General features: G+C 35.2%; 1 protein-coding gene across 1 annotated transcript in view; it reads right to left on the reverse strand.

Annotated features, from left to right (window-relative positions):
- Positions 1 to 13,059: 13,059 nt before the first annotated feature.
- LOC129753275 (uncharacterized) overlaps positions 13,060 to 13,959 on the reverse strand; it is a 4,392-nt gene continuing 3,492 nt past the window's right edge. The window contains exon 2 of the mRNA XM_055749073.1: positions 13,060 to 13,178. Within this exon, the coding sequence (XP_055605048.1) occupies positions 13,060 to 13,178 (119 nt within the window). The remainder of the gene's footprint in view (positions 13,179 to 13,959) is intronic.

Genomic DNA, 13,959 nt, shown 5'->3' on the forward strand with positions numbered 1-13,959 from the left:
CAGAAATCAGTTTCGAAAAGTAGTTTCCATGATCTACTTGATCGTACATTTTCAGTCGATGACAAGGTCACTCACATTTTGTTAGTTATTTAGATGGGATTTTTGTTTGTCAAGTTATGAACTTTTAGAGGAATTTTTCGAATTTGCATAATATTCATTGTGTATGCAACTCAGTGCAAAACTTGATTTTTTCAGCACTCACCGTAATTATCCAACTTTGCAAGGCTCGTTAGATGAGCCAAAGGGGTATAAGTGACAAAATGGTCGAATTTGAGTTAATGATGCCAAACGATTTTTCAAATTTCAAACTTTATTTGCCGATTTTTTTCAGATTTTTAAAAATTTTTAAACATTCCTGAACATTCGAAAGAAAAATACAAATTTTTGTAAAATATATGGAAAGTGACAAAACACAACAACTTTAAAGCGTGTTTTCTCGAAATAAGCTTTTATGCACTTATACCCCTTTGGCTCCAAGGGCCTCATATTTCCTAATAATGAATCCACAAATCAAATCGTGATTGAACATTTATAAAAAACGAGATATAATAGAAAAAAAAAATCAATCAACCCTTCAATTGAAAATGAAGAAAATACATTTTTATCAGTAGGGTTAATAATTTACAATTACTATTATTAATTTTGTTACTCCACCTCGTAGGTATTTCAGCCTTTTACAATAACTCGTTTCTCGTTAGAGCAAGTTCACTGGTGTTGGGAAAAAGTGGTAGAAATTTTGTCACTTTTTGCACATTTTGAATATTTCGCCATGCCAAAAAATGTTCAAGATCGGTGGTCTTGAAGTTTTTCTACAACACGTGTTGTATTTTCGCATGCTGTAATGCAAAAATAGCAATATTTCTATGACAAAGAAACAGTGCTGTAAAAAAAAATACAACGCCCAAAGATCTGGAAATCAGGTAAAATTTTTAAAATGTCAACATTTCTACCACTTTTTCCCAACACCAGTGAACTTGCTCTTAGAGGCATAAAATTATACATTAAACAAGTAACAACTGATTCTTTTTATTTGGACTTGAAAATTCATCAGAAAAAAATTATCGAAAAAACGCGAAACCCAAATAGAACACTTCAAAAAGGTTGAACATATCTTTTGTTACACGAATAATCATCAGTATTTATTATTATTTATAATCATCGGTATTCATGAAATTTTTACACGAATAATAATCAAAAAAATATATTATTTTTTTCGAATTCGTGCGATGTTCCCAGCAAACATAACATCGCATTAGAAATGTCAGCTCAACTCGTTAACAATGTTAATGCGAATCGTAATTCCTACCAAACCAAGTAAATGACAGGGGGGATGACAATCAGGTTCTTCTTGCGAACAAGAATCTTTTTCTTTCTTTCTATCCATTGGGAGAAACGTTTATGGTGTTTTCCTCTCAAAGCAGTACAGAGTTGAAAAAGTCAAATTTCCAACCAATGAGGAACCAGAATGATTGTTGTGTTAGTGTGCAATCATTCATAATTCTCTAGGATTTGACATCTAGTCCGGTTCCTTGACAGCAAAATGTCAGGTTTGTTATGGGCCCACAAAATCGTGGGCCCGTAATTTTGATGGTTGTCAAAATCAATGACAAAGGATAAGGATGTCACCCCCCTGGTAAATGATCGTAAAAATGGTTAGTTAAAGTCTACCGACTCGTATATGACAAAAGTCCGCCATGTTTGCAAATTTGATGATTTTATAATGTATATGAAACGTATAGCAAAGTTTGTTGGGAAATATACCTACAAAAATGTTTGCTGGGTTCATGAGTAAGATTTGCGTATTTTTGGTATTGATATAAGTTTTATCTGATTTTAATGTTCGAAAAGTTGTTTTTTGAAGTTCAATTGATTTTCTAAACTTGCTGAAATATAATAATTAGGTAGACAATAATAAAAATTTCTAGTATATGTCTATTTTGCCGAGTAAAGAAAACACTCGCCAAAACTAAGCTTGCCAGATTGCCCGGATTTACCCGAACTGGCTCGTGTATGTGTAAAGTCTGGTCCGACTCGGTGAGCAATTTCAATCTTTACAATCATTAACAATTTGACCAAATTTGCCCGGATGTTGCCCGAATTTTTGTTGAATTTTTTTTTTTTAAATCAAATGGAATTTTGCCAGGTTTAAAGAAAATATTCAGGCAACCTTAGACAAAACTCATTGATTTATTTGAGACAGATTAAATGTGCTTTATCGAAAGATTTTGAATGGGTCTAAAATATCATATGGCATCTTACACGGTTGAAAATAATCTATTAGGGTTAGTTGCCCTACTTTGGACCCTTTAAGCGGTGGTTTTTAAATAATCATGTTTTTCACATGAATGGACGAGAGGTTTATATCTTTCAGAAAATTTATTTATAGTTCATGATCTTATCTGCAAGTTTCAATAAAAAATTTCAACATAGGTTTCGCCGTTATTGAAAGATTTGCAAAGATATAGATGATCAAAATTTCCATCTTTGAACCTACTGTTCCTATTTTGGTACTGAACTGGTGCCTTTCATTGGACCTACAACAAAAATTCCTATCAAAAGTATGATTTTCCGAAAATATAAAACTACATTCATTAAAAATGCTATTTTCAATCAAATATTATCATACAAAAGTATTAAAGCTTATTATCGATTAAAAATACATAAATTCCTGTTAAGAATATCTCAAACACTTTCACTTCCGTCAGCTCTATCAGCAGAACAACAGCTGAAAATTTTTTGTGTTTACTTACTTTTGGTTTATTTGTGTAAAGCTGACCAAAAATGTTAGAAATGTTCAACAAAGGTTCTGAATTATGCCCCAAATAATAATTTGCACTTTTGTTGATTTGTTGGTATAGATACAAAGTTTTGGTGATGTTAGGTCTAAAAATGGAACATCAAAGTCAAAAGTCTCCTATTTTTCGACCCATTACAAATTTTCCGGGTTTTCCATCGATTTTCATTTATTTTAGGAAAAATAGGTAGTATGGTTCATATTCTTCACAGTGAAAGTTATTTCCCATTTTTTTTTTTGGCTTGGACTGTAAGAAAACGTGATTTTTCCTTATTCACTCTAATCTCTCAAAACACGCCTCACTAATTGAGCTGTCTGATTTACCACTGATGAGGAGGCACATTTTTAAAAACGTTGAAAATCCTATGAGAAAGACTTTTTATGGCAAAAAGCGGTATGGTAGGATTCAGGAAGAATTAGAGTTCATTGTGTGCATGAGAGTATCTTTATCCTATGCCAGCAAAATGAATTATTTACAATTTCCGGCATTTTAGGACTAAAGTAGGCTCTAGGTCCAAAGTAGGAGCACTCACCCTATCTGAATTTCATGCAGATTATCAACGAGGGCTGTAAAACTGCTGTTATAATAATCCACGATCACTTGGGTGTTGCTTTCGATTGAAAAATATTTGTCATTTTGCTACTCATGGATTTCTCTAAAGCTTTTGATACGATTTTTCATCAATTACTGTTTAACAAGCTTGCAACAGAATTTGGAATAAAAATCTGAAACAGAAAGTTTTCATTTTTGCATAGCACACAGGAGGAAACGATACAAAAGGGGATCAAAATTGTTTACGGAGATTTTTTTTATTATCTGACATTTTGCTCCGGGGGTCTCTGGATTTTTTCCAAAATTTAAAAAAAAATTCGTTTCAGCACCATTAAAAACAGGTATTTTTGCAGATTTCTAAAACTTTTATTTTTTAAGTTAGATAACGTTTAAGTTGTTTTTTCAAAAAAAAAAATTACCCTCTTTTCAAATGCCCATAGTTTTGTCAATTTCCAACGTAGAATATAAATTAGCACACCAAAACGCATTAAAATTTTACCTGCTATTCGAATTAAATTAAAAAAAATATTTATTCATTCTCGGTATCAAAAATATAGTAAATATATTAAAAACATTGTCCAAATGCACCGTTGGTATCACCAAAAATTTTGAAACAAATTCCATTTTATAGTCCTATTAGTTTCATAACTTTCATCTCAAAACATTAAAGTGAACCAACAACTTCTTTCAGAGTTATGAAAGAAACAGTGACAATAAATCTCATTTTTAACGTCAAAAACTAACAATTTTCTTTCTAACTGCACTCACATATAGGGACTTATTCTCTTATCCTACGCATGTGCATCGGGGGTTAAAAATCTGCAAAAAATACCATTTTATAGTCGAATAAATTTACAACTTTTACCTGAAGACATCAAATTGAGCCACTCACTCCTTCAAGAGTTATGGAAGAAATAATGACCATAATGTATTCATGCGTTCGCGTCAGGGAATAACGCGACCCTCGCACAGTCACTCGCTTTCACGCAGAACACCATTAACACGAACGTTTCTTCTTAAGCATACCCCAGAAAAGATTATATTCGTTTATTGTTCTTCGATTTATTTTTTTTTTTAAAGAAGATGAATAACTTTTCAATAAAATAATATCTACGCGCTTTGTTTACAACTCTGTGCCTACACTGGATACCTCGATTTTAACAATGGTCACATCACTTCCATCTGTACCGTTGAGCCGTCAACACGTACGCCGGAGCATCGTATCGTTGCTGTGTACCTGCAGGAACATTTTACATTATTTATTTTTTCCTTACCTGTATTTCAATCAGCACTTTTCAGTGCTAAAATTATTTTCATTTTCTTTTATTCATATTTTCTCTTTTCTTTCCAGCATGGGGAAGTCATCGGCCGGTTCAAGGACCGGCAGAAAACGGATTGCCGAACCTAATTCAGGTCCATCGCCCAAAAAAGTTGAAATTTCCAATTCATTCGATGTCCTTCATAACATCGGTGATGAGGAAATATTCATATTTAATTCTGATAAGAGTACTAAGAAACCTTCTTCTTCTTCTTATACTCTTATAAACGAAAAGATTCCACCAATAACGGTCACGATTCCTGACTTCAATGCCTTTCGAAAAGAAATCGTCACTTCCGTCAAGGATGTGAAGATTTCTTTTCAGATCGGTCGAAGGGGAACTGCTCGTATATTGGCGGAATCTTTTAATGATTTTCAAAAAATTTTAAATTATTTGAATAATAAAAAACACCAATTTTTTACGTACGACACTAGAGGTGATCGTCCTTTTAAAATTGTACTCCGTGGTCTCACCGGCGATCAGACACCGGATGAGATCACAAATGAATTAAATTCTTTGTTAGGTTTTTCTCCAATTCAAGTAATTCAAATGAGGAAAAGAACCAACACGAATAATACCAGTAGTGTTGGTTTTGCTCCTGAACTTTATTTGATCCATTTCAAAAAGGATCAGGTTAATAATTTGAAAATTTTGGAAAAGGCTCGTCTTATGTTTCATTATCGAGTAAAATTTGAACCTTTTCGTAAATCCCATACCAATATTTTACAAAATATTACGCAATGTCGTCGTTGTCAAGCTTTTTGTCATGGCACTAAAAATTGTAGAATGAATGCCAGATGCATGTTTTGCGGCTCATTCGATCATGAAAAATCTAAATGCCTTTTTGGTGGTGATAAGCCAAAAACAGAATTTTTTAAGTGTGCAAATTGCGCAGGTAATCATTCCTCGAATTCTCTAGATTGTCCCGTTAGGGCAAAAATTGTTGCTTCTAGGAAAAACCCCAAAGTTTCCAGAAAAGTTTCTTCTCCTCCTTCCTCTTTTTCGTCTACACACGTCAGACCGGCAAACAACCTGCCTGTTCGCGGTCAGCCTCGGCCGACATTGGAATGACGGCTGGGTAATACCCGAAGTGATTTTAATGTTACCTGGGCTGATTCTGCGCCACAGACTCGTTGTTTATCGTTCTCAGAGGTGGTTGAAAATGGGTTGCCCTCTTCAGGTTTAACTAATAAAAATGGGAAAAAACCAAGTCTCAACGTTCATGTGAAGGCTTGGGAAAATCCCCGAAATTCAAATACTTTTTCTTCTCCTTCCTCTTCTGATTCTAACAATTTTGTTGATTTGGGTGAGAATACTGAGGAAAATTAAAATTTTTGCATCAAAATTTAATGGAAATTATGCAACTTATGTTGAAAGCAAATTCAATGTTTGAAGCTTTCCAAACTTCTTTTAATTATGCTAACAAAATTATTATGACTTTACGATTCCCTCATGGATCCAAATAGATGTTTAAATATTATGAATTGGAACGCTAGATCTTTGCTGGCTAACCAAGATGAGCTCTTTTTATTTTTGAAAACTCAAAACATACATATTGCTGCCATCACTGAAACTTTTTTAAAACCAGACAATAACTTGAAAAGCAATGCTTTCTTTAAAATTTTACGAAATGATCGACTTGATCGGCAAGGTGGGGGTGTAGCTATTGTCATCAATAGTCGTCTCAAATTTAGACTTCTTCCTTCTTTCAATACAAAAGTCTTAGAAACAATTGGAATTGAATTAGAAACTTCTATGGGGAAAATTATAATTGTTGCCGCATATTTGCCTTTCCAATGCAGCGGTGAACAGAAAAATTTTTTGAAGGGAGATTTACAAAAACTCACCAGAAATAAATCTAAATTTTTTATTATTGGTGACTTTAATGCAAAACACCGATCTTGGAATAATATTTCATCAAATTCAAATGGGAATATTTTGTTTAATGACTGCTCTGCAGGTTATTATACTGTTGAATATCCTGATGTGCATACTTGTTTCTCTTCGATTAGAAATCCTTCCACAATTGATTTGGTTCTAACGGATTTAGGCGAGCATTGTAGTCAATTAGTTACTCATGCGGACCTCGATTCAGACCACCTTCCAGTAACATTTTCTTTATCCCAAAGTCCCATTGAAAACCCTTTAAAATCAACTTTTAATTTTCATAAGGCTAACTGGGAGCGATATATGAATTTTATTGAACGTAATTTAGATGTAAAGTTCCATTGAATTCAATAGAAGATATTGATTTGGCTGTAGAAAATTTGACAACTTCAATAGTCAATGCTAGAGCCGCTTCAATACCTAAAATTAAACATAAATTTAATCAACCTTTAATTGATGATGATCTTCAGTTTTTGATACGACTGAAAAACATTCGTCGACGTCAATTTCAACGAACTAGGGATCCTTATTTGAAATTTATTTATTGCGACCTTCAAAAAGAGATCAAACGTCGTTTAAATTTCATTCGTAATGAAAATTTTGCTAAAGCAGTAAAGGACATAAAACCCTACTCAAAGCCATTTTGGAAATTAACTAAAATTCTAAAAAAGCCCCAGAAGCCAATTCCTACTTTGAAAGATGGGGATAAACTTCTTTTAACTAATTCAGAAAAAGCTCAAAAATTAGCCCAACAATTTGAGTCTGCTCATGATTTTAATTTAAACGTTGTAAGTCCAATTGATGCTCAAATTTCCCTAGAATTTGATGATATTCTTTCTAAGCAAATTGAGTTTGAAAGTTCTTGTGAGACAAATATTGATGAACTTAAATTGATTTTCAAAAAATTTAAAAATATGAAAGCCCCGGGGGAAGATGGGATTTTCTATATTCTTATTAAAAAGTTGCCTGAAAGCACTTTAAATTTTTTAGTTGAAATCTTCAATAAATGTTTTCACTTGACTTATTTTCCCAATAAATGGAAAAATGCCAAAGTAACTCCAATTTTGAAACCTGGAAAAAGTGCTTCAGAGCCTTCAAGTTATCGACCAATTAGTTTGCTGCCTTCTTTAAGTAAACTATTTGAGAGAGTTATTTTGAATAGAATGATGATTCACATTAATCAGAATTCTATTTTCCCTGATGAACAATTTGGTTTTCGTCATGGACATTCTACTACACATCAACTTTTGAGTGTAACTAATATGATTAACGCTAGCAAATCTGAGGGTTATTCAACTGGTGTTGCTCTTCTTGATATTGAAAAAGCTTTTGACAGTGTTTGGCACAAAGGTTTAGTAGCTAAATTAGCTCGATTTGATTTTCCTCTATATCTCACCAAAATTATTCAAAATTATTTGACTAGCCGAACTTTGCAAGTAAGCTATCAAAATTCATGCTCTGAAAGGATACCCATTAGAGCTGGTGTCCCTCAGGGTAGTATACTTGGGCCTATTTTATACAATATTTTTACTTCTGATCTTCCTGATGTCCCAGAAGGAAAAGGTAGAAGATTATTTGCTGACGATACTTTGCTTTCAACCAAAGGTCAAAATTTACGGGTGGTACGCAGTAGATTGCAACAAAATTTAAATTCCTTTTTGAATTACTTGAAAATGTGGAAAATTTCTCCTAACGATTCCAAAACTCAACTTATTTTATTTCCCCATAAGCCAAGAGCAAATTTTTTAAAACCTAATGAAAATCATTCCATAACTTTTAATGGGGTTTCTTTAGAATGGTCTGATCACGTGAAGTACTTGGGACTCACACTTGATCGGAATCTTTCTGTTAAGAATCACATTGAAGATATTCAATCTAAATGTAATAAATACACTAAATCTCTTTATTCTCTCATCAACAGGAAATCCCGACTTTGCCTGTAGAATAAGATGCTTATTTACAAGCAAGTCTTCCGACCAGCGATAATGTATGCAGCTCCGATTTGGTCTAGCTGCTGCGCGACGAGGAAGAAAGCCATCCAGAGGATTCAGAACAAGGTTCTGAAAATGATTTTGCGGCTTCCACCTTGGCACAGCACCGAAGATCTTCATCGGATTGCAGGCATTGAATCTATCGAAGAGATGGCCAACAAAATCATTTCCAACTTCAGAGGCAAATCGATGCAGTCTTCCATCGTAGAGATTCGCTCTCTCTACAATTAGTTTAATTTTAGGATAGCTTTAGTTTTAAGTTTAAAATATTTTTGCCATTACAGGATGTTCTCCTTTATAAAAATGCTTGATTATGCTCAGCAAATTTAAGTCGAATAAATAAATTTTAGTGATTATTAAACTATAGGGCTCTGAAAGTTCATTATTGAACTGAACACCTAATTTAATGTATTAATGTAATATAAATGTAATGATGAATTGGTACTAATAAAGATATATTAAAAAAAAAAAACAATGGTCACATCGCTAATGTGGGATAGAAACATTCTTTTTTGTAATTTTCATTTTGGAGCTGTCGTGGCCTGTGCAAGTTTTAGGACTGTAGACAGTTTAGTAATTTTGTTCAAGACGTCAACATTGTAGAAGCTAGCCATAAAAAGTAAGAAGAATTCCAAAAAGATAAAAAAAAACATTTTTTTCCAAATTTTTCGTCTTGATATCTTATCAGGCTGAGCTTATACAGGCAATGTATGTTTTGAAGAGTTTTGAGTCACTTAAAATGTAGCAGTTCAATAGGACAAACTTAATAAAAAGATTGTCAGTTTTAAAATAACTGTATCTTCCTAGTTCGTATGAGTTCAGTTGAAGTTTTGGATGCATTATATTCAGGCAGAATTTAAGTTCAGGCAGAATCTATAGTTTCCAATGATGAACTGTTTTCTTTGATTGAATTAAGGTAGGGGGAAAATATTTTTGAACTCTTCTTACCTCTTGTGGTTAGCTTCTACGATGTTGTTGGCTTCAGTACACAATCTAAGAACTTGCTCAACACATGATAGTTCTAAAATGAAAGTTTCAAAAAATTATGTTTCAATCCACTACTTAATTAAATAACTTTTATCAAAAGCTTAAGTACTTGTAAAGTAGGTAAAATGTCCCGAAGACCAATAGGTCTAAAATGTATCGTTTTGACGAGAAAAATTATGATCACCTTATCTATTACTTGTTTTTATTATTTTTTTTTTTTTTTGATAATTTTGCAATTCTTCTTTCGAAATGTACATTTTTACCAAAATTTAAGGTTCAAAATCAATTTGATTCAAGTAAGGAAATTAAAAAAAAGTCGTTCTAGACTCACCAAGAATTTTGGTGCTTAATACGTAACATAGGGAAGATGACGCAAATTTTCAGAGATCCTGATTTTGCATCTTGAAATCGTTCAACGGTTGCTAAATTTAGTATAATTATAACAGCTTAGTTCCAGGTTCCTTGAACAACAAAACAGAAATTATAAGAAAATTTGATCTGCAGATTCAATGTTTAGTTGATTTATTCTAGTTTATAAAGAACTCAAAATTAAATAGATTTATTTTACCAGGTTATCTGAAGTAGGTTTTGATTGAATAAAGTCCCAAGATTAATTTTATTTCTAATTTGTTTATTGTTTCTGACAGCTTTTCAGTATTGGAGTGTTTCTTTGATGTCAAGAATACATCTATCCGACGATGTATAGTTTGTGGGGATCCGATAAAGCAATTGACCCCTATAACGGATATTGCGGTAGAAAAAAACTTACTTTAAAAAAAACCCTAAACTTAAGCTTTGCCTCGCTGTATTTTTTATCTTCAAAACCAATTTTCTAAACTAGAATTTAAGTTTTTTCTCTTTAACTTGATTATCATTTTCATAGAACATACTTGGTCTCTAACAAATCATAGTTCTTCAGTAAATTGGAATGATGATTGAAATGCTTCGAATCTGCGCTTCGGGTGATATTGACCCGATCAGGTTTAGAAGGTTACTTATTTAAATGCATATCTGGAGTATTCTATTCGCGTAAGAAGAGTACACACAAAGTTTCAAAAAGCGGTTGTTGTGTAAGACCATTCCGGATATGGGATTAAAAACAACTTGCTTTTAGAACGTTTTACCGAAAAGAGAGAGTTTATTAGATTTGAATTCATAATTACAACTTTTCCCGCGATTTTAAACAATACAAGAATATATTAACGCAGTGGAAACATTATAGCGTTTAAAAATATGATGAAACATATCTTGTCTAATTTTAGGCGTTTTTTATCCCAGGGTAATCAATACGTTCGAGATCGCACAACGGTTTTGACTTATCACACAACTTGGCATTTCGAATCTAATAAAATATTCAGATTTCCAATTTCCACAAACAAACGATTCTCTTAAGAATAGAATGCACGAAAAACTAAATATTATAATTATCTATCAGCTCAGTCTACAAGTCGCGTATTTACACTGTTTGAATTAAGTTTTATGTTCATTTGAATAAACGAACACCTTGTTTTCAAAAGCATATAATGTATAAAAAAGCTCGCTTAAAGAAATTTCATGGAAATAATCGTCTAATCAAATTTCGGAAAACTCTTTCCTGGGAAAAAAACATCTTACTATTCCGCGACAACATTCGTGATCATTCTTGTACTTCGCTAATGACCAAAAATACAAAGAATGTGCTCAGCTCTTGCTTTGAACTCTGCAAATAAGAGTTGGGTTGAACGTTTTCTCTTTTTCAATTTCCATTGCATTCGGGAATTGTATCGTCTCAAATTGTCGAAAGAAAAATTAAATAAAAAGAAAAAAGTCAACGGCACACATTCGACAATGGCTTTCCAAATAAAACTTCGCAATTTAATTAACGTTTTCCTAGAAAAATCCATCATTGCGAGCACTCGACACTGGGAGCAATGGCAACTGTCATGGAATGCAAATGTTTCTTTTTTTTTTATTTCTTTCCCATTCGTTTTGTCACATACGTCAAGAACTTACAAACATTACAATTCCATAAAAGGACACAGCTTCCCGAGAAATAAAATTTCCCTCTTCACCCCATCTATTGATACCCGGGACCGATTTGGACCGGAGCAAAAGTCTCTCTTACGACAGCAAGACCGCATTGAACGGGCTGGCTGAGGGCATCAGATATCAATCTTGAGGTTTCTGGCGGCCCGCGTACATTTCCACAGCAAATAGGCCGCATGCCTCTGGGGAAATTTATTTGTTTATTTATGGAAATGACTCCGCACGAATCGCGGGGCCGCCCTTTTCCCCGAAATGCCGGGGCCAAAACAATCGCTCGGGAGATTTGCTGGTGACAGACAGTCCATGGAAATGGAAGCATTTGGGATTGGGAGAAGGGGCTCAGTTAGTCTGCATAGCCGTAAATCCGAAATCGTATCGCAATCATTTGGTCCGCATTCCGGGGGCTGTTCCGCATCTGGTGCTCTGGTTGCTCAATGGGCTGCGTAAATCGAACCGATTGTATAGTGCCGCTAAATCTCCGAAGCCGGCTGAATTCCCGCAGAAAGGCGAACAGAGTCAATGAGAAAGCTTAAGCTATTACTTTGATTTGAATACTTTTTTTCCTTCCTTCCATTTTGATTAAGATAATTCCAAACACCAACCGATGGTGTGTTAAGCTTCGGAGTCAGCCTCCAGCAATTATGATTGATAATTTAAATTTCCTTTCTAGGAAAGTGCTCACGTTCTAACAACTTACCTACGTAGGTATAGATATATTACATTTCAAAGGCAAGTTCAGTTCAGTTTCGGTTTCGCCGGAAGAAACCCACACAAATGTCTAATGGTTCCACGAAACACATTGTTGTGCTTTCCAGAGACAAACCCCTATATTAATAACGTAGGATATAATGTTGATAATTCTTATGAAAATGAAGCTCCCGCACTTTGAATTTTACGAGTATTGAGCACCTTAACTATTAAAATACTATATAACAAGGGTTGCCTAGAGAAATTGAAAAGAATAAGGATGTGTTGTAAATCTTATCCTTCTTAACGTATTTCACTCTACACACTTGTTTGGCGGAATCCCTAAAATTTGATAATCCAACCCTCACGTCCTGTGTTGGAGGGTAACATATTCGTTTGGCAGTAGAATGACCTCAGATGACTTCGGACTGACTATTTTCGTATTTCGTCTCACGACAATATTCCTCTAATCACTCGTCCATGGCAACCGTTCTCCAACTTCTCGGGCATCCCACATTCGCCAGATCACGCTCCACTTTGTTTAGCCACCTCTCTCGTTGCGCCCCTGCTCGCCTTGTTTCTACCGAATTGGCTGCGAACACCTGTTTTGCAGGACAGTCGTCCGGAATTCTTGCAACATGTCCTGCCCAGCCTTCACCACCTTCTGGATACTGGGTTCTCCGTAGAATCACGCGAGCTCGTGGTTCATCCTTCTCCTCCACACGGCTGGTGTCATTGTCTGCGGTCACCAGTGAGCCGAGATAGACAAAGACTTCGACTTGCTTCAGCTCGTCGGCGTCGATCGTGATCTTTTTTTTACTGCCAAGCGGGCTCGGACAGCATATACTTCATCTCATTAATGATCAACCCAATCGCTCCAGCTTCGTGTTTCAGTTTACGGTAGATCTCCTCCACCGCCGCAGATGATTTGCCATCTATATCAATGTCATCGGCAAAGCAGATAAGGATCAGTTGAAAAAAGTGCTCCGCATTTCGCCCACCGCTCGTCGAATAACACCTTCTAGCACCACGATGAATGTCGATCGTGTCTTATGCGGCTTTGAAGTTGATGAATAGATGCGTAGAGACTTGGTGTTCACGGCATTTTTGGATTCTGTTTGCTTGTGGCGTTGGGCGGCGGAGTAGGATGGCGAATGGCTTCCTTAACTTCGTTGGGAGTGGCTCCTCTAACGTCGTAGGCGTCGGCGATGTAGCTTCTCCCAACTTCTTGGTCTCCTGCATGTGCACCATTCAAGTTTCATCGGAGTGCTGCTTCCACCTTTTGATCACCTCACGATTGTCCGTCTGGATGCCTCCGTCCTTAACCCGGCACATTTCGTCTTGCACCACGAAGCTTTTGCGGGATGTGTTGAGTTTTTGATAGGACTTTCATGTTCCCAGGGGACGATGCTGCTGCTACAGCTCCTCGAGCTCGTCCTCCTCCAGGCGTCCATCATCCTCCTGAGTGTATCCTCGTCGAACCAGTCATCCTACCGAGTTCGTTCCACAAGCTCGATGACGTTCTCCGCAACGCTGTTGATGGCTTGTCCCGTCTCGTTTTCCTTCGGAAGTCGAAGCTGAAACAAGACAACAAAACTCTTAAAAACCATCAGCCACTGATTTTAATCAGGACTGAATCCCACTTCAACTTAACAGCACTTAAGCGCCAAAAACAAAAAAGTTGATGTACTGAAGTCTCTTAAAACCCGGACTTTC

The sequence above is a fragment of the Uranotaenia lowii genome, chromosome 3, assembly GCF_029784155.1.
Source record: "Uranotaenia lowii strain MFRU-FL chromosome 3, ASM2978415v1, whole genome shotgun sequence".
NCBI classification, from domain to species: Eukaryota; Metazoa; Arthropoda; class Insecta; order Diptera; family Culicidae; genus Uranotaenia; species Uranotaenia lowii.